This window comes from Ranitomeya variabilis, chromosome 3, assembly GCF_051348905.1.
Source record: "Ranitomeya variabilis isolate aRanVar5 chromosome 3, aRanVar5.hap1, whole genome shotgun sequence".
Taxonomy (NCBI): Eukaryota; Metazoa; Chordata; class Amphibia; order Anura; family Dendrobatidae; genus Ranitomeya; species Ranitomeya variabilis.
Window position 1 is genome coordinate 24,126,060 of NC_135234.1, and position 19,629 is coordinate 24,145,688.

Sequence of the window (19,629 nt, forward strand, 5' to 3'; positions counted from 1 at the left end):
CAAAAATTGTCGCTTCACCCACCACCGTAAATAAAAATTTATTCACTTGAAAGCACACGTTTCCATTGAGTGCAGTGATTCTATATTTATTCTGGACTTTACAGAACCCTTGGTTCCTTTTCACTGGCACCTTTTTTCTACATAGTCGAGTGCTAACCATCTACACTAGAATCATATCTGCATATCTACTGCCATCTATGAAAAGTTCAAATGTAGCATTACAGAGTGGCTTGTCACGTACATTACATAAGCCCTGAGTCTCTTGTTCCATTAATTGTACACAATCATGCATTGACTCTGATGGGTCAAAGGAGTTGGAGAGTGCAGTTTCCTCAGTATGGATGGTACCCCCCTCAGACTCTAAAGGGAGCAAAGACGCGAGATTAAGAGTCTGAATCCTGGCAAAGGAAATGTTGGGCGGCAGTAGTAGGGAACATTGGAGACGGAGGTGTCTGGCCATTGAAATATGTTTAGGTTGGACCTGGTTAAGAATGCCATGTACATCATGAGTGGTCTGAACTAGAAGTGGGTGATCAAGAACAATCTCAGAAGCTTTATCTAATAACAGTGAAATTGCGGCTACTACTCTTACACAAGAAGGTGCGGCTCTAGCTACAGGGTCCAGATGAGCTGATATGTATGCCACAGGTCTCTGTTTGTTTCCATGTTTTTGTGTGAGCACCCCTGTAGCATGTGAGGATATCTCAGCTGCCATCAATTGAAAAGGTTTAGTGTAGTCTGGGAGTCCCAGAGCCGGAGCTGATACCAGTGCTGTTTTCAAAGAGGAAAATGACTGTTTAGCCTCTTCACTGAGTGAATATGGTGTGTTGGCAATACAGTCATATAAAGACTGCATGAGTTGACTTGCATGTATGATCCACTGTCTACAGTGTGAAACAATACCCTTCTGCATATGTTACCTTTGAGGATATATTGTCAGGATATGGTAAAAAGTCTTGATTTAAAATGGAGGATGTTGCTCCCGTATCTATCAGAAAAGGTACATTTTTACCCTCAACCTCAACTTGTATTATTGGTCTTCTAGAAGGAAGAGAGACCTGCATAACCTTCAGTCATTCTGAGCTGTCTGTTTGATCAGGCGCTGGGTTATTTATCCTATTTTTGGGTACAAAGGTTCCTGAATCTATATCTGCTTTCCTCTTCCTACATTCCCTTTGGAAATGTCCTGGCTTCTTACAGTAATGACAAGTAAACTTTTGATTAGCAGAGCCAGTATTAGCCTGTGCAATTCTTACTGGCTTAGAATTTTCTCTTAAGTCCATTTCTATCCCTACAGCTTTCTGTCTAGCCAGGTGTGGGTCTTCCAAGGTTCTCCAATCAGGGGTTGCGGCCTTAAGCTTTTCCTTCACTTTTGGAGACAATCCATCTATAAAGGTTTTTGTAACTAACCTCATCATTCCTGAAGCGGTTAGATCCATGCCTTCATCTCTGAAATTATTTTCTACACTTAGATAATATTCGTCTACTGATTGTCCAGATTTCTGAGCCACCACTCCCGTTGTTCCTCTCTGCCTCTGTTTTTCCCTCATGAAGACCATTAAGTGATCTATAAATTGCGTACCTGATTCTATCGTTTGTAAGGCACCATCTCCTGCCTGGGGCCTATGTACCTGTAGATTTGCTAATAGCTCCTGGAAGAGTCCAGGAGTCATTTTCATTCTACATAATTCTTCTCCATCTGCCCAAACTCCAGCGTGAGTCTGCATAATTTGCTGTATATATTGTGCAAATCTAACTGGACACTGGGTGGGATCTGGTGCGTTATGCAAGAGAGACATGCCTTCAGCGGGGGACCAAGGGAAATATTGTCGAGTTTGGTGATATCTAGTTCCCATTACTCCGTCAGCACCAGGTTCCCTAAAGGGTCTTGGTACTACCCTAACAGGGGCAAGTACAGCGCCATGTCTAGGTGTACCACAGGCTAGGCAATCATTTCTCCAGTCTGGATTTTGTTGTCCACAGTGCGGACATACCCATCCTCCTGGTCCGGCTAAACTTTGAGGTGGTGTTTGGAGAAAAGATGGGGCATGTGGGTTAAGGTATGGGGGTGGGGTGTTCTTATATTCCACATTTTGTTTTTCTCCATAGCCTGCGGGTCTAATACACCACTTTTTATTCTGTTGATTATATGTCCATCCCTCTTTTTCTGCTACCCTAGAGACATCAATCAACGCTTGGATCTGATCTATCCATTTCTTGTCTCTGATTATGCCTTTTTTTTTTTTTTTTTTTCCTGAATTCCTTCCCATTTTTTCCTACTAAAGGCTTCTGCCTTAGTAACTCCAAACTTACTAAAAATCTTTCTCAGCCCCTTAGTGGCATCTTCACCACTTCTCTCCTTTATGATAGTATAGATATCTAATTCTTCTGGTTCCGACTTTGTTTGCTTATTCCCCATTTTCTTATCCTGAGCTTTTCTTGCCCTAGGTGGCGCTTGGGTATGAGAATACCTCGTTACCTTCTTCCTAAGGAGCTAGGATGTTTAACGGCTTCTGCGTACCGTGCTGATGTAAGAAAATCCTGATTCCTACACCTATAGCAAACAACACAAATGCAACCAGACAGAGGATCAAAATACAACGTATCTTGTCCCAGGCTAATTTATCTGTCCTGGGCTCATACTATCATACACTTATCCGTCACCAGGTTTTCGTCAAAGACAGGATCAGAGATTGAACATAGGCGCGGAGGTCTCCCCGAAAGGACGCAACCACGTTGCCCAGTGGGACAGTCACTTCTTCTGTTTCAACACCCTGGGCGGCTTATAGGGCTATTCCCAACTTCCACACACCTTCTATTCACATTCACTCTCATTCAATGCCGTACTCCGTGAGGTGGTCAATTCCTAAGTAGTTCAAGAACCCGAGCTATAGGTATCCTCCTCTACTAGAACTACCCGCTAAAGGACACGACACAGAAAATCTTACGGACAGTGCAGGGCAGATATAAGAGATCTAACAGTGTCTCTTACCTGGCCAGGTTTTTATTCATCTGCCGTCCATTATCCCAGATTCTCTTTTCGTTCGTATTCTGCCGGTGTTCTTGAAGGAGTACACAGACCTCGGGTCCCTGTTCAGGCGCCAGGAAATGTCGGGACCACACTCAGTCGGAGAAGCCTTTGTAAGTGGGGAATCACCAGAAATAATACACAAGACACGTCTCGTATAGTATATCACTGGGAAGCCTTTGAAGCACGCCTGCCTTCAAGGTGCTATCCCCTCTTTATATAGTTGTACAAGTAGTTTCAGTGGTTATACAAGTTTTGCTTGTTTAAACAAAGAAAGAAAAGAGAAGACAAAAGAAAACAGTTTCGGCTATGTGATAGTTTCACAACAAACAAAGCAGTACAGTTTCGCCTAAGTGGCAGTTTCACAAACAAAAAATAGGATTTCACACTATGGCTAAAATGTCCTTGAATGGACATGTCAATATTGATCACAAATTCTTTTTGGTTCATTGAGGTAACCATTTTTGTTCCGCTCTTCACACTATATACAGGGGAGATGACATACAGGTATATACTATATACAGGAGATGACATACAGGTGTATACTATATAAGGGAGATGACAAACATGTATATACTGAGGTGAAAATGAGAGGTGTGAGGGAAAATGAAAAGGTGTGAGTGCAAAATGAGAGGTGTGAGGGAAAATTATGGAGTGATTGGAAAATGACAGATGTGAGGTCGAAATGACAAGTGTTAGGGGGAATGAGAGGAGTGAGGGGGGAAATTAGAGATGTGAGGGGAAAAATTACATAAGTGAGGTGCTAAATGAGAGGCCTGATGGGAAAATAAGAGAAGTGAGGTGCTATAACTAACCACAGATATTTACTATGCCCAGGCAACGCCGGGCTCTTCAGCTAGTATATATATATATATATATATATATATATATATATATATATATACACTCACTGGCCACTTTATTAGGTACACCATGCTAGTAATGGGTTGGACCCCTTTTGCCTTCAGAACTGCCTCAATTCTTCGTGGCATAGATTCAACAAGGTGCTGGAAGCATTCCTCAGAGATTTTGGTCCATATTGACATGATGGCATCACACAGTTGCCGCAGATTTGTCGGCTGCACATCCCAAAGATGCTCCATACAAGGCAGGATGGATCCATGCTTTCATGTTGTTTACGCCAAATTCTGACCCTACCATCCGAATGTCGCAGCAGAAATCGAGACTCATCAGACCAAGCAACGTTTTTCCAATCTTCTACTGTCCAATTTCGATGAGCTTGTGCAAATTGTAGCCTCAGTTTCCTGTTCTTAGCTGAAAGGAGTGGTACCCGGTGTGGTCTTCTGCTGCTGTAGCCCATCTGCCTCAAAGTTCGACGCACTGTGCGTTCAGAGATGCTCTTAGGCCTACCTTGGTTGTAACGGGTGGCGATTTGAGTCACTGTTGCCTTTCTATCAGCTCGAACCAGTCTGCCCATTCTCCTCTGACCTCTGGCATCAACAAGGCATTTCCGCCCACAGAACTGCCGCTCACTGGATTTTTTTTCTTTTTCGGACCATTCTCTGTAAACCCTAGAGATGGTTGTACGTGAAAATCCCAGTAGATCAGCAGTTTCTGAAATACTCAGACCAGCCCTTCTGGCACCAACAACCATGCCACGTTCAAAGGCACTCAAATCACCTTTCTTCCCCATACTGATGCTCGGTTTGAACTGCAGGAGATTGTCTTGACCATGTCTACATGCCTAAATGCACTGAGTTGCCGCCATGTGATTGGCTGATTAGAAATTAAGTGTTAACAAGAAGTTGGACAGGTGTACCTAATAAAGTGGCCAGTGAGTGTATATATATATATATATATATATATATATATATATATATATATATATATATATATATATATATATATATATATATATATATCGGTTAGGTGACACTTACACTGTTTTTTCCCCAAAAACTCAATAACACCAAGTTTGACAACCTGTTTTGTGTCTGCACCAGCTCTTTTTCACCTATGTCCAGTTTTAAGTATGTCCTCAATATGTTTATGAGCATCTCTGCATCCCATTATTTAATTAGCCTTGGCAGCAGCTGCCTGACACTGGTCATTAAAGTTGAGTTTTCTGTCCACCTGTACACACAAGTATTTTTAGCGACAGTTTCACATCCTATGAAAATTGCATGAGAATATGGTCCTTGTCACACTTTACGAAGTGGAGATTTGCCTTATGAATAAACCCTCTAGGTGGGGTATTACTGTCACAATCCGGCAGCTGATACCCACAGCACCGACCATTAAGGCTATCCTGTCCTGCCGGGCTCTATATCGGGTGCATGGCCCACTTACTAAAGTTACTACAGGAAAATGTCAAAAAGTTTCTGAAATACTTTTAGCATCATCCCTTAAATGTAACCGAGAGCCGGATACCTGATATTTGTGGGCTGCTGTACTTTATATTAAGGTTGCTCGACAGGAAGTTCAGTTACCGTACTTGCTGCTTTTCTCTTTCCTCCCACCGCAGATTTCAGAGATGGAGCCTCTGCGATCAGTCCGTTCTCTGATGGTTCTGGTTCTCTTGTATCCAGGAGCTGATTCCTCCGGTAAGTGTCCTCTATGTACTATGTACGGATGGGAGGTGGTAAAACTTGTGTCTCATACGTAGGAACATTTATTGCTGTCAATTTTTCTCCTTATTATTGATAAAGTCCTTATTTTATTCTTCTAGTAAATTAGACCTTTTTTGCCCGTGTTCGTCAAACAGTTTTTGGGTAGTTTTCAGGTGAAAAACTGCTAGAAATGTCACAAAAATGCCAAAAATATCAACTTTTGCCATTTTTATGCCTTTACTGGTTTTATAAAAGTTGGTGAGAGGGGCGATGTCTTAGTTCAACTGACAAAACCATCAAACCATCAGAATTTATGTTAAAAATGTGATGTAAGTTATAACAGAAATGTTCTCCAGACCTGGACTCACAGCGGCTGAAAGATGCAAGTTCATTAAGTGGCGCTTCATTCTGAATTAATTTGTGCTTCTTACTCCGGCGCGCTCTTCTTCAAGGCTGGTATGTAGAAATCTGGTCCTAAAGGGGTTGTCCCGTCAAAACTGATAAGACTGCAGTCGCTCTGTGTGACTGCAGACTTAAGAATCCCCCAGTGAACGCACTGTTCGCTGGTGTCAGACACAAGACCAGATGGTATGTATGAGTTATACATATCCCCGGCCAGTGGGTGTGGCCTTGTTCCATACACTTGTATTGAGCCAAGGCCGCGGCCCATCTAGTGACGTGGACGGCCAGTGGGCGTGTCTGACTAGAGTGCACTGCCTCACTGGCCAATGGGTGTGGCTGACTAGAGTGCACTGCCTCGCTGGCCAGTGGGTGTGGCTGACTAGAGTGCACTGCCTCGCTGGCCAGTGGGTGTGGCTGACAAGAGTGCGCTGCCTCGCTGGCCAGTGGGTGTGGCTGACTAGAGTGCGCTGTCTCACTCCATAAACAGAGCGAGTCTACACCCACTTGTAGGGGGTATGTATAACTCATACATACCCTCTGGTCCTGGGTGTGGAACAGCCCCTCCACAGCTTATTTTAATGCTTAGCGAGTCACGACACCTCTGTATGTAAATCGATCTCCTTGATCTTTCGTGTGCGATGTCAGGCTGCGTACATGAAATTACAGACATATGCAGATCGTCACTGTCCTCACTTCTCTGGATAGTTCTGCCTTTCTGTGGTCACTGGCTTCAATTTCCTGTGGGGCTGAAGGTAGAAAGATCGACCATTGGGAGTCATTTTAATATTTGCTTCCTGTTTTTAACAGTATCATTATCACTACAGGTGGGAAAACAATGACTGATAACACCTCGCTCATAACTCAGAATCCACCATTAACAATAGGTAATGTCACAGCTCACCTCCTCCCTCTGTACAATGACTGCTAACACCTCTATATGCAGTACATAACAAAGGATCAACCATTCACAATAGGTGATGTCACAGCTCACCTCCTCCTCCTGTACAATGACTGATAACACCTCCATATACAGTAGATAACACAGGATCCACCATTCACAATAGGTGATGTCACAGCTCACCTCCTCCTCCTGTACAATGACTGATAACACCTCTATATAGAGTAGATAACACAGGATCCACCATTCACAATAGGCGATGTCACTGCTCACCTCCTCCTCCTGTACAACGACTGATAACACCTCTATATACAGTAGATAGCATAGGATCCACAATTCACAATAGGTGATGTCACAGCTCACCTCCTCCTCCTCCTGTACAATGACTGATAACATATCTATATACAGTAGACAACACAGGATCCACCATTCACAATAGGTGATGTCACAGCTCACCTTCTCCTCCTGTACAATGACTGATAACACCTCTATATACAAGAGATAATGTAGGATACAACAATCACAATAGATGATATCACAGCTCACGTCCTCCTCCTGTACAATGACTGATATCAACTCTATATACAATAGATAACACAGGATCCACCATTCACAATAGGTGATGTCACAGCTCACCTACTCCTCCTGTACAATGACTGATAACACCTCTATATACAGTACATAACAAAGGATCAATCATTCACATTAGGTGATGTCACAGCTCACCTCCTCCTCCTGTACAATGACTGATATCACCTCTATATACAGTAGATAACACAGGATCCACCAATCACAATAGGTGATGTCACAGCTCACCTCCTCCTCCTGTACAATGACTGATAACACCTCTATATACAGTACATAACAAAGGATCAACCATTCACAATAGGTGATGTCACAGCTCACCTCCTTCTCCTGTACAATGACTGATATCACCTCTATACACAGTAGATAACACAGGATCCACCATTCACAATAGGTGATGTCACAGCTCACCTCCTCCTCCTGTAAAATGAGTGATAACACCTCTATACACAGTAGATAACACAGGATCCACCATTCACAATAGGCGATGTCACAGCTCGCCTCCTCCTCCTCCTGTACAATGACTGATAACACCTCTATATACAGTAGACATCATAGGATACACCATTCACAATAGGGGATGTCACAGCTCAACTCCTCCTCCTGCACAATGACTGATAACACCTCTATATACAGTAGATAACACAGGATCCACCATTCACAATAGGTGATGTTACAGCTCACCTCCTCCTCCTGTACAATGACTGATAACACCTTTATACACAGTAGATAACACAGGATCCACCATTCACAATAGGTGATGTCACAGCTCACCTCCTCCTCCTGTACAATGACTGATAACACCTCTATATACAGTAGATAACACAGGATCCACTATTCACAATAGATGATATCACAGCTCACCTCCTCCTCCTCTTGTACAATGAATAATAACACCTCTATATACAGTAGATAATACAGGATCCATTCAGAATAGGTGATATCACAGCTCTCCTCCTCCTCCTGTACAATGACTAATAACACCTCTATATACAGTAGATAGCACGGGATCCAACATTTACAATAGGCGATGACACAGCTCACCTCCTCCTCCTGTACAATGACTGATAACACCTCTATATACAGTAGGCAACACAGGATCCACCAATCACAATAGGTGATGTCACAGCTCACCTACTCCTGTAGAATGACTGATAACACCTCTATATACAATAGATAACGTAGGATCCAACATTCACAATAGCTGATATCACAGCTCACCTCCTCCTCTTGTACAATGACTGATGACACATCTATATACAGTAGATAACACAGGATCCACCATTCACAATAGGTGATGTCACAGCTCACCTCCTCCTCCTGTACAATGACTGATAACACCTCTATATACCGTAGATAACTGTCATGATTCTCAATGGCGAGAGAACATAGCCCAGCATATATGAGAGCTAGCTCTTGGAAGATGGAAACTATACTGACCATGAACTAAACCTGCCGCACAACTAGAAGTGGCCGGGTAGCATGCCTACGTTTTTTTATCCCTAGATGCCCAGCGCCAGCCGGAGAACTACCTAATCCTAGCAGAGGAAAAGACAGTCCTGGCTCACCTCTAGAGAAATTTTCCCAAAAGGCAGACAGAGGCCCCCACATATATTGGCGGTGATTTTAGATGAAATGACAAACGTAGTATGAAAATAGGTTTAGCAAAATCGAGGTCCGCTTACTAGATAGCATGAAGACAGAAAGGGCACTTTCATGGTCAGCAGAAAACCCTATCAAAACACCATCCAGAAATTACTTTAAGACTCTAGCATTAACTCATAACACCAGAGTGGCAATTTCCGCTCACAAGAGCTTTCCAGACACAGTAACGAAACAGCAGCTGTGAACAGGAACAAAATGCAAAAACACACAAGGACAAAAGTCCAACTTAGCTGGGAGTTGTCTAGTAGCAGGAACATGCACAGAAAGGCTACTGATTACATTGATGACCGGCATGAAACTGACAGAGGAGCAAGGTTATATAGCGACTCCCACATCCTGATAGGAGCAGGTGAACAGAGAGGATGATGCACACAAGTTAAATTCCACAAGTGGCCACCGGGGGAGCCCAGAATCCAATTTCACAACAGTACCCCCCCCTCAAGGAGGGGGCACCGAACCCTCACCAGAACCACCAGGGCGATCAGGATGAGCCCTATGAAAGGCACGGACAAGATCGGAGGCATGAACATCAGAGGCAGTGACCCAAGAATTATCCTCCTGACCGTATCCCTTCCATTTGACCAGATACTGGAGTTTCCGTCTGGAAACACGAGAGTCCAAGATCTTTTCCACAACGTACTCCAACTCACCCTCAACCAACACCGGAGCAGGAGGCTCAACGGAAGGCACAGCTGGTACCTCATACCTGCGCAACAATGACCGATGAAAAACATTATGAATCGAAAAGGATGCAGGGAGGTCCAAACGGAAGGACACAGGGTTAAGAATCTCCAATATCTTGTACGGGCCGATGAACCGAGGCTTAAACTTAGGAGAAGAAACCCTCATAGGGACAAAACGAGAAGACAACCACACCAAGTCCCCAACACAAAGCCGAGGACCAACACGACGACGGCGGTTGGCAAAAAGCTGAGTCTTCTCCTGGGACAACTTCAAATTGTCCACCACCTGCCCCCAAATCTGATGCAACCTCTCCACCACAGCATCCACTCCAGGACAATCCGAAGATTCCACTTGACCGGAGGAAAATCGAGGATGAAACCCCGAATTACAGAAAAACGGGGACACCAAGGTGGCAGAGCTGGCCCGATTATTGAGGGCGAACTCCGCCAAAGGCAAAAAAGCAACCCAATCATCCTGATCCGCAGACACAAAACACCTCAAATATGTCTCCAAGGTCTGATTAGTCCGCTCGGTCTGGCCATTAGTCTGAGGATGGAAAGCAGACGAAAAAGACAAATCTATGCCCATCCTAGCACAGAATGCCCGCCAAAATCTAGACACGAATTGGGTCCCTCTGTCAGAAACGATATTCTCCGGAATACCATGCAAACGAACAACATTTTGAAAAAACAGAGGAACCAACTCGGAAGAAGAAGGCAACTTAGGCAAGGGAACCAGATGGACCATCTTAGAGAAACGGTCACACACCACCCAGATGACAGACATCTTCTGAGAAACAGGCAGATCCGAAATAAAATCCATCGAGATGTGCGTCCAAGGCCTCTTCGGGATAGGCAAGGGTAACAACAATCCACTAGCCCGAGAACAACAAGGCTTGGCCCGAGCACAAACGTCACAAGACTGCACAAAGCCTCGCACATCTCGTGACAGGGAAGGCCACCAGAAGGACCTTGCCACCAAATCCCTGGTACCAAAGATTCCAGGATGACCTGCCAACGCAGAAGAATGAACCTCAGAGATGACTCTACTGGTCCAATCATCAGGAACAAACAGTCTACCAGGTGGGCAACGATCAGGTCTATCCGCCTGAAACTCCTGCAAGGCCCGCCGCAGGTCTGGAGAAACGGCAGACAATATCACTCCATCTTTAAGGATACCTGTGGGCTCAGAATTACCAGGGGAGTCAGGCTCAAAACTCCTAGAAAGGGCATCCGCCTTAACATTCTTAGAACCCGGTAGGTAAGACACCACAAAATTAAACCGAGAGAAAAACAACGACCAGCGCGCTTGTCTAGGATTCAGGCGCCTGGCAGACTCAAGGTAAATTAAATTTTTGTGGTCAGTCAATACCACCACCTGATGTCTGGCCCCCTCAAGCCAGTGACGCCACTCCTCAAAAGCCCACTTCATGGCCAAAAGCTCCCGATTCCCAATATCATAATTCCGCTCGGCGGGCGAAAATTTACGGGAAAAAAAAGCACAAGGTCTCATCACGGAGCAGTCGGAACTTCTCTGCGACAACACCGCCCCAGCTCCGATTTCAGAAGCGTCGACCTCAACCTGAAAAGGAAGAGCAACATCAGGCTGACGCAACACTGGGGCGGAAGAAAAACGGCGCTTGAGCTCCCGAAAGGCCTCCACAGCATCAGGGGACCAATCAGCAACATCAGCACCCTTCTTAGTCAAATCAGTCAATGGTTTTACAACATCAGAAAAACCAGCAATAAATCGACGATAAAAGTTAGCAAAGCCCAAAAATTTCTGAAGACTCTTAAGAGAAGAGGGTTGCGTCCGATCACCAATAGCCTGAACCTTGACAGGATCCATCTCGATGGAAGAGGGGGAAAAAATGTATCCCAAGAAGGAAATCTTCTGAACCCCAAAAACACACTTAGAACCCTTCACACACAAGGAATTAGACCGCAAAACCTGAAAAACCCTCCTGACCTGCTGGACATGAGAGTCCCAGTCATCCGAAAAAATCAGAATATCATCCAGATACACAATCATAAATTTATCCAAATAATCGCGGAAAATGTCATGCATAAAGGACTGGAAGACTGAAGGGGCATTTGAAAGACCAAAAGGCATCACCAAATACTCAAAATGGCCCTCGGGCGTATTAAATGCGGTTTTCCACTCATCCCCCTGCTTGATTCGCACCAAATTATACGCCCCACGGAGATCAATCTTAGAGAACCACTTGGCCCCCTTTATACGAGCAAACAAATCAGTAAGCAGTGGTAACGGATATTGATATTTAACCGTGATTTTATTCAAAAGTCGATAATCAATACACGGCCTCAAAGAGCCGTCTTTCTTAGACACAAAGAAAAAACCGGCTCCTAAGGGAGATGACGAAGGACGAATATGTCCCTTTTCCAAGGACTCCTTTATATATTCTCGCATAGCAGCGTGTTCAGGCACAGACAGATTAAATAAACGACCCTTAGGGTATTTACTACCCGGGATCAAGTCTATGGCACAATCGCACTCCCGGTGCGGAGGTAGTGAACCAACCTTGGGTTCTTCAAAAACGTCACGAAAGTCAGACAAGAATTCAGGAATCTCAGAGGGAATAGATGATGAAATGGAAACCAAAGGTACGTCCCCATGAGTTCCTTTACATCCCCAGCTTAACACAGACATAGCTCTCCAGTCGAGGACTGGGTTATGAGATTGCAGCCATGGCAATCCCAGCACCAAAACATCATGTAGATTATACAGCACCAGAAAGCGAATAACCTCCTGGTGATCCGGATTAACACGCATAGTCACTTGTGTCCAGTATTGTGGTTTATTACTAGCCAATGGGGTGGAGTCAATCCCTTTCAGAGGTATCGGAGCCTCCAATGGCTCCAAATCATACCCACAGCGTTTGGCAAAGGACCAATCCATAAGACTCAAAGCAGCGCCAGAGTCGACATAGGCGTCCGCGGTAATAGATGACAAAGAACAAATCAGGGTCACAGATAGAATAAACTTAGACTGTAAAGTGCTAATTGAAACAGACTTGTCAGGCTTCTTAGTACGCTTAAAGCATGCTGATATAACATGAGTTGAATCACCACAATAGAAGCACAACCCATTTTTTCGTCTAAAATTCTGCCGCTCGCTTCTGGACAGAATTCTATCACATTGCATATTTTCTGGCGTTTTCTCAGTAGACACCGCCAAATGGTGCACAGGTTTGCGCTCCCGCAGACGCCTATCGATCTGAATAGCCATCGTCATGGACTCATTCAGACTCGCAGGCACAGGGAACCCCACCATAACATCCTTAATGGCATCAGAGAGACCTTCTCTGAAAATCGCCGCCAGGGCGCACTCATTCCACTGAGTAAGCACAGACCATTTGCGGAATTTTTGGCAGTATATTTCAGCTTCATCTTGCCCCTGAGACAAGGACATCAAGGCCTTTTCCGCCTGAAGCTCTAAATGAGGTTCCTCATAAAGCAACCCCAAGGCCAGAAAAAACGCATCCACATTGAGCAACGCAGGATCCCCTGGTGCCAATGCAAAAGCCCAGTCTTGAGGGTCGCCTCGGAGCAAGGAAATTACAATCCTGACCTGCTGTGCAGGGTCTCCGGCAGAGCGAGACTTCAGGGACAAAAACAATTTGCAATTATTTTTAAAATTTTGAAAGTGAGATCTATTCCCCGAGAAGAATTCAGGCAAAGGAATTCTAGGCTCAGACATAGGTGCATGAACAACAAAATCTTGCAAATTTTGTACCTTTGTGGCGAGATTATTCAAACCTGTAGCTACACTCTGAAGATCCATTTGAAACAGGTGAACACAGAGCCATTCAAGGATTAGAAGGAGAGGAAGAGAGGAAGGCTGCAGTATAGGCAGACTAGCAAGTGATTCAATTAAGAGCACACTCAGAACTAGAGGAAAAAAAAAAAAAAAAAAAAAAATTGTAGCAGACTTCTTTTTTCTCTCCTTTCTCAGCCAGTAATTTAACCCTTTTTTTGGCCGGTCAAACTGTCATGGTTCTCAATGGCGAGAGAACATTGCCCAGCATATATGAGAACTAGCTCTTGGAAGATGGAAACTATACTGACCATGAACTAAACCTGCCGCACAACTAGAAGTGGCCGGGTAGCATGCCTACGTTTTTTTATCCCTAGATGCCCAGCGCCAGCCGGAGAACTACCTAATCCTAGCAGAGGAAAAGACAGTCCTGGCTCACCTCTGGAGAAATTTTCCCAAAAGGCAGACAGAGGCCCCCACATATATTGGCGGTGATTTAAGATGAAATGACAAACGTAGTATGAAAATAGGTTTAGCAAAATCGAGGTCCGCTTACTAGATAGCATGAAGACAGAAAGGGCACTTTCATGGTCAGCAGAAAACCCTATCAAAACACCATCCAGAAATTACTTTAAGACTCTAGCATTAACTCATAACACCAGAGTGGCAATTTCCGCTCACAAGAGCTTTCCAGACACAGTAACGAAACAGCAGCTGTGAACAGGAACAAAATGCAAAAACACACAAGGACAAAAGTCCAACTTAGCTGGGAGTTGTCTAGTAGCAGGAACATGCACAGAAAGGCTACTGATTACATTGTTGACCGGCATGAAACTGACAGAGGAGCAAGGTTATATAGCGACTCCCACATCCTGATAGGAGCAGGTGAACAGAGGGGATGATGCACACAAGTTAAATTCCACAAGTGGCCACCGGGGGAGCCCAGAATCCAATTTCACAACAGGCTTCCTTCAGATGGTGTTGTGAAGATCGAGACACAGTCCATTCCAACTTTCAAATAAACAACTTTACTATTTTCTTGACTCAGCCCATCCATATTCTTCATAGCATTTAGAACAGGATTCGCATTACACATCTCTTCTTCTTACCCTGCACTTTCCTTCCTGTCACATAGCACACACCCGGTTCCTCAGAGTCCTCCCAATTCAGCTTTGCTATGGTTAGTCCTTCCTTAGTCTGTTTCGCACCAGACCATAGAATTTCCATCCCAGAAGACAATTGCCACTTGGCGAGCAACCTGCCCTTCTGTGCTGTACTTCGTGGTGACCCAGCATACTCCTGTTCCAAGCTCACTGATTCTGAGAGTTCCCTCTGCCGTTTCGCATGGGACTGAGTGCGTCTGCCCAAGCTATAAGCTGCCACATCCTGGAGCTACCTGTGTCCTTATCCGATCACTGCTTCTGTCTTGATTCGCCTTTCCTGCAGCTCTACTAGCCACTGCTGTTCAGGCCCGATGCTGTGGATGGCTGGGCTTCTCTTTTAGTGAATGTTGCATGGTCACTGCTCCTGCCCTGGGCACTTAAGCCCGTGGGGACTGTCTGGGCACCAGGGCCCTTCTGACCTAAATCAGGAAGTCCTCCCTGCCTTAGCTGCATCTGACCCCTCCAACATTTAACTATTCTCTAACTGGTTTCACTGTACTATATTACTTCTATTATAATGCCCCATCTAGTGGCCAGAAATGAGTACTACACTTTCCCTATGTAACATACACCCAAGAGCAAATATGTACATTACATTAGGTTCATAGCAGCATGGTTAATGATTCACAGTAGGGGAAAAAATGAACATATACTGTACTTCACATTAATTATAACCGTGTCAACACAAGAGAAAGGAGTAGAGTATTACATAATCCCAGTACACACCTTACAGAATGATCCCTGAAACAGTTAGTTCATTGGTGAACATGGATGAGACGTGCCTGTTAAATATCTCAGCCTTTACTTTGTCCTCTATTATCTTGTTATTATCATCCTTTAAGGGGCATATACGATCTTTTTTTTCTTTTAGGCAATGATGTATTTTTAAAAATGTTGGGGATTTATTTTAATGTCACTGGCAATTTGTTTCTCTGTGGATAACTTTGCCAGCTTGATTTCTTTTTTTACTTAGATCTTTATACTCCTGAAATGCTATTTCTGTTTTCTCAGCATACAGGATTTTGAATGTCCTTTGTTTTTGTCTTATTAAACTTTGTAGCGTCTTATTTATCCATAATGGTTTCTTTTTATTCCTAGACATGTTATTACTAGAGGGTATATGTTTTCTACAGAATTCTAGTAGTATATCCTTAAACATGCCCCATTTATGGTCGGTGTCCTCAGTCACCATGAGATGGCCCCCGTCTATATGATTAATTTGTTGAAACCAACTTTCATAAAGTTCCAGGTTTTTGCATTTCCCCTTTTGAATCTTTGATTGGAAATTACTTTGAAACTTACCATGTTATGGCCACTGCATCCCAAATGCTCTCTGACCTGTAGATCTGAAATTGTATCTGGTTTATTTGACAGATCCAGATCCAGCAGATTACCTTCCCTGGCCAGTTCATCTATCAGTTGAGAGAGGTAATTGTCCTGAATTGTGGATAGGAACTTGTAGCTTTTAGCACAACCCATAACAAGGACCCTATTATTATTTGCTGCCTTTTTAATTTGGTGCAGCATTAACTCCTCTACCTGTTCAGCTATATTAGGAGGCTTGAAGCAAACTCCAATTAGCAGCTTTCCATTATAGCCGCCCCATATACATTTACCTATAGTGACTACATTGTCGCAGCTCTCCCCAATGTCATCATTGAGCACAGGTCTTAAGTAAGATTTAATAAAACCACACACCCCTCCACCTTTTCTGTCATTCCAGTCCTTTCTAAATGTAGAGTAACCATCTTTGTTTGTCATCCATCCATGTCTCCGTAATGCCCACAAATTTAAGAAAACAGCCGCACTCAGATATGGGATTTTTGAATGCATAACAAGAGCAAAAGTTTATTCAAGTCCCCACAGTATTTAAGGCAGTATAGTGAAGGTCTCCGTAGTAAGTTTTTTTAAAGGGAGGTAATGTTTCGACCCCAAGGTGGGTCTTTATCAAACCTCACTCAGGGCCGCCATCAGGGCATTACAGCCGTGACTGGCATATGGGGCCCGGTGGGCAGAGGGGGCCCGCAGGTTGAACCGGGCCCTTAGCGGCGGCCGGCGCTGCAGCTGTTTAACGTTATTGACGTGCGGGCCCGCGCCCGCACGTCAATAGTTAACAGCCACCAGCCAATCTGAGGCTGGCAGCTGATGTCAGCCGCAGCGTGCATGTCGCCGGCGTCTGACGTCATTGTCAGTCGCCGGCGAGTGCACGCTTCAGCTGCGTGGAGAGAGCAGGAGCGCGGCAGGTAAGCGGAACTTGTTTGTTTTTTTGTTTTTTTATTTTGAGCGGCGATCCGGGGGGCCCAGGGCAGGAAGCTGGACACACTGGGGCAGAATGGCTGGACACACTGGGGCAGAACGGCTGGACACACTGGGGCAGAAGACTGGGGCAGAACGGCTGGACACACTGGGGCAGAACAGCTGGACACACTGGGGCAGAATGGCTGGACACACTGGGGCAGAACGGCTGGACACACTGGGGCAGAACGGCTGGACACACTGGGGCAGAAGACTGGGGCAGAACGGCTGGACACACTGGGGCAGAACGGCTGGACACACTGGGGCAGAAGACTGGGGCAGAACGCTGGACACACTGGGGCAGAAGACTGGGGCAGAACGCTGGACACACTGGGGCAGAAGACTGGGGCAGAACGCTGGACACACTGGGGCAGAAGACTGGGGCAGAACGCTGGACACACTGGGGCAGAAGACTGGGGCAGAACGCTGGACACACTGGGGCAGAAGACTGGGGCAGAACGCTGGACACACTGGGGCAGAAGACTGGGGCAGAACGCTGGACACACTGGGGCAGAAGACTGGGGCAGAAAGCTGGACACACTGGGGCAGAAGACTGGGGCAGAACGCTGGACACACTGGGGCAGAAGACTGGGGCAGAACGCTGGACACACTAGGGCAGAAGACTGGGGCAGAACGCTGGACACACTGGGGCAGAAGACTGGGGCAGATCGCTGGACACACTGGGGCAGAACGGCTGGACACACTGGGGCAGGACGGCTGGACACACTGGGGCAGAACGGCTGGACACACTGGGGCAGAACGGCTGGACACACTGGGGCAGAACGGCTGGACACACTGGGGCAGAACGGCTGGACACATTGGGGCAGAACGGCTGGACACACTGGGGCAGAACGGCTGGACACACTGGGGCAGAACAGCTGGACACACTGGGGCAGAACGGCTGGACACACTGGGGCAGAACGCTGGACACACTGGGGCAGAACGCTGGACACACGGGGGCATGACTGGAGACACTGGGGGCATGATTGGAGACGGGGCAGAATGGTGATACGGGCATGATTGGAGACACTGGAGGCAGGATTGGAGACGGATGGTGTCATGAATCCCCAATGGCTAGGGATAGCACAGGACAAGCAAAGTACAAATAAATAACGGACAAGCTCTAGGGTGATGGAACCTGGGCTGACCGCTGCCCTACGCCTGACAAACGCAACTAGAGATAGCCAGGGAGCGTGCCTACGTTGGTTCTAGACGCCACGCACCAGCCTAAGAGCTAACTAGTACTGCAGAGAAAATAAAGACCTCACTTGCCTCCAGAGGAATGAACCCCAAAAGATATAGTTGCCCCCTCACATGTATTGACGGTGAAATGAGAGGAAGGCACACACTGGTGCACGGGTTTGCGCTCCCGCAAACGCCGATCAATCTGAATGGCCATAGCCATAGACTCATTCAGACCTGTAGGCGTAGGGAACCCCACCATAATATCCTTAATGGCCTCAGAAAGACCATTTCTGAAGTTTGCAGCCAGGGCGCACTCATTCCACTGAGTAAGCACCGACCATTTCCGAAATTTTTGACAATATATTTCCGCTTCATCATGCCCCTGAGAGAGGGCTAATAAAGCCTTTTCAGCCTGAATCTCCAGGTTGGGTTCCTCATAGAGCAATCCCAATGCCAGAAAAAACGCATCCACACTGAGCAATGCAGGATCCCCTGGTGCCAATGCAAATGCCCAATTCTGAGGGTCGCCCCGCAGGAAAGATATTACAATCCTGACCTGTTGAGCAGGGTCTCCAGAGGAGCGAGATTTTAAAGAAAGAAACAATTTACAATTGTTCCTGAAATTCAGGAAGGTAGATCTATCTCCAGAGATGAACTCTGGAATAGGAATTCTAGGTTCAGACATGGGAGTGTGAACAACAAAATCCTGTATGTTTTGAACTTTTGCCGCGAGATTACTCAGGCTGGAAGCCAAACTCTGGACATCCATGTTAAACAGCTAAGATCAGAGCCATTCAAGGGTTAAGAGGAGGTAAGAAGCAGCTAGACAGCAATTAAGGGCTAGGCAGCAAAACTCTGAAGGGAAAAAAAAAAAAAAAAAAAATTTCCCTTAAACACTTCTTTTTCTCCTGCTTCAGCCCAAACAATTAACACTTTGTGGGCCGGCTATACTGTCATGAATCCCCAATGGCTAGGGATAGCACAGGACAAGCAAAGTACAAATAAATAACGGACGAGCTCTAGGGTGATGGAACCTGGGCTGACCGCTGCCCTACGCCTGACAAACGCAACTAGAGATAGCCAGGGAGCGTGCCTACGTTGGTTCTAGACGCCACGCACCAGCCTAAGAGCTAACTAGTACTGCAGAGAAAATAAAGACCTCACTTGCCTCCAGAGGAATGAACCCCAAAAGATATAGTTGCCCCCTCACATGTATTGACGGTGAAATGAGAGGAAGGCACACACATAGAGATGATATATATAGATTTAGCAAATTGAGGCCCGCTGTAAACTAGAAAGCAGAACGATACAAAAGGGGACTGAGCGGTCAGCAAAAAACCCTAATCAAAAAAACCATCCTGAGATTACAAGAACCCA

The 19,629-nt window shown here is 45.5% G+C and overlaps 1 protein-coding gene across 1 annotated transcript in view; it reads left to right on the top strand.

Annotated features, from left to right (window-relative positions):
* Positions 1-5,517: 5,517 nt before the first annotated feature.
* Positions 5,518-19,629, top strand: part of LOC143817904 (MAM domain-containing glycosylphosphatidylinositol anchor protein 1-like) — a 91,951-nt gene continuing 77,839 nt past the window's right edge. Inside the window, exon 1 of the mRNA XM_077299373.1 lies at positions 5,518-5,592. Within this exon, the coding sequence (XP_077155488.1) occupies positions 5,523-5,592 (70 nt within the window). The 5' untranslated portion in view covers positions 5,518-5,522. The remainder of the gene's footprint in view (positions 5,593-19,629) is intronic.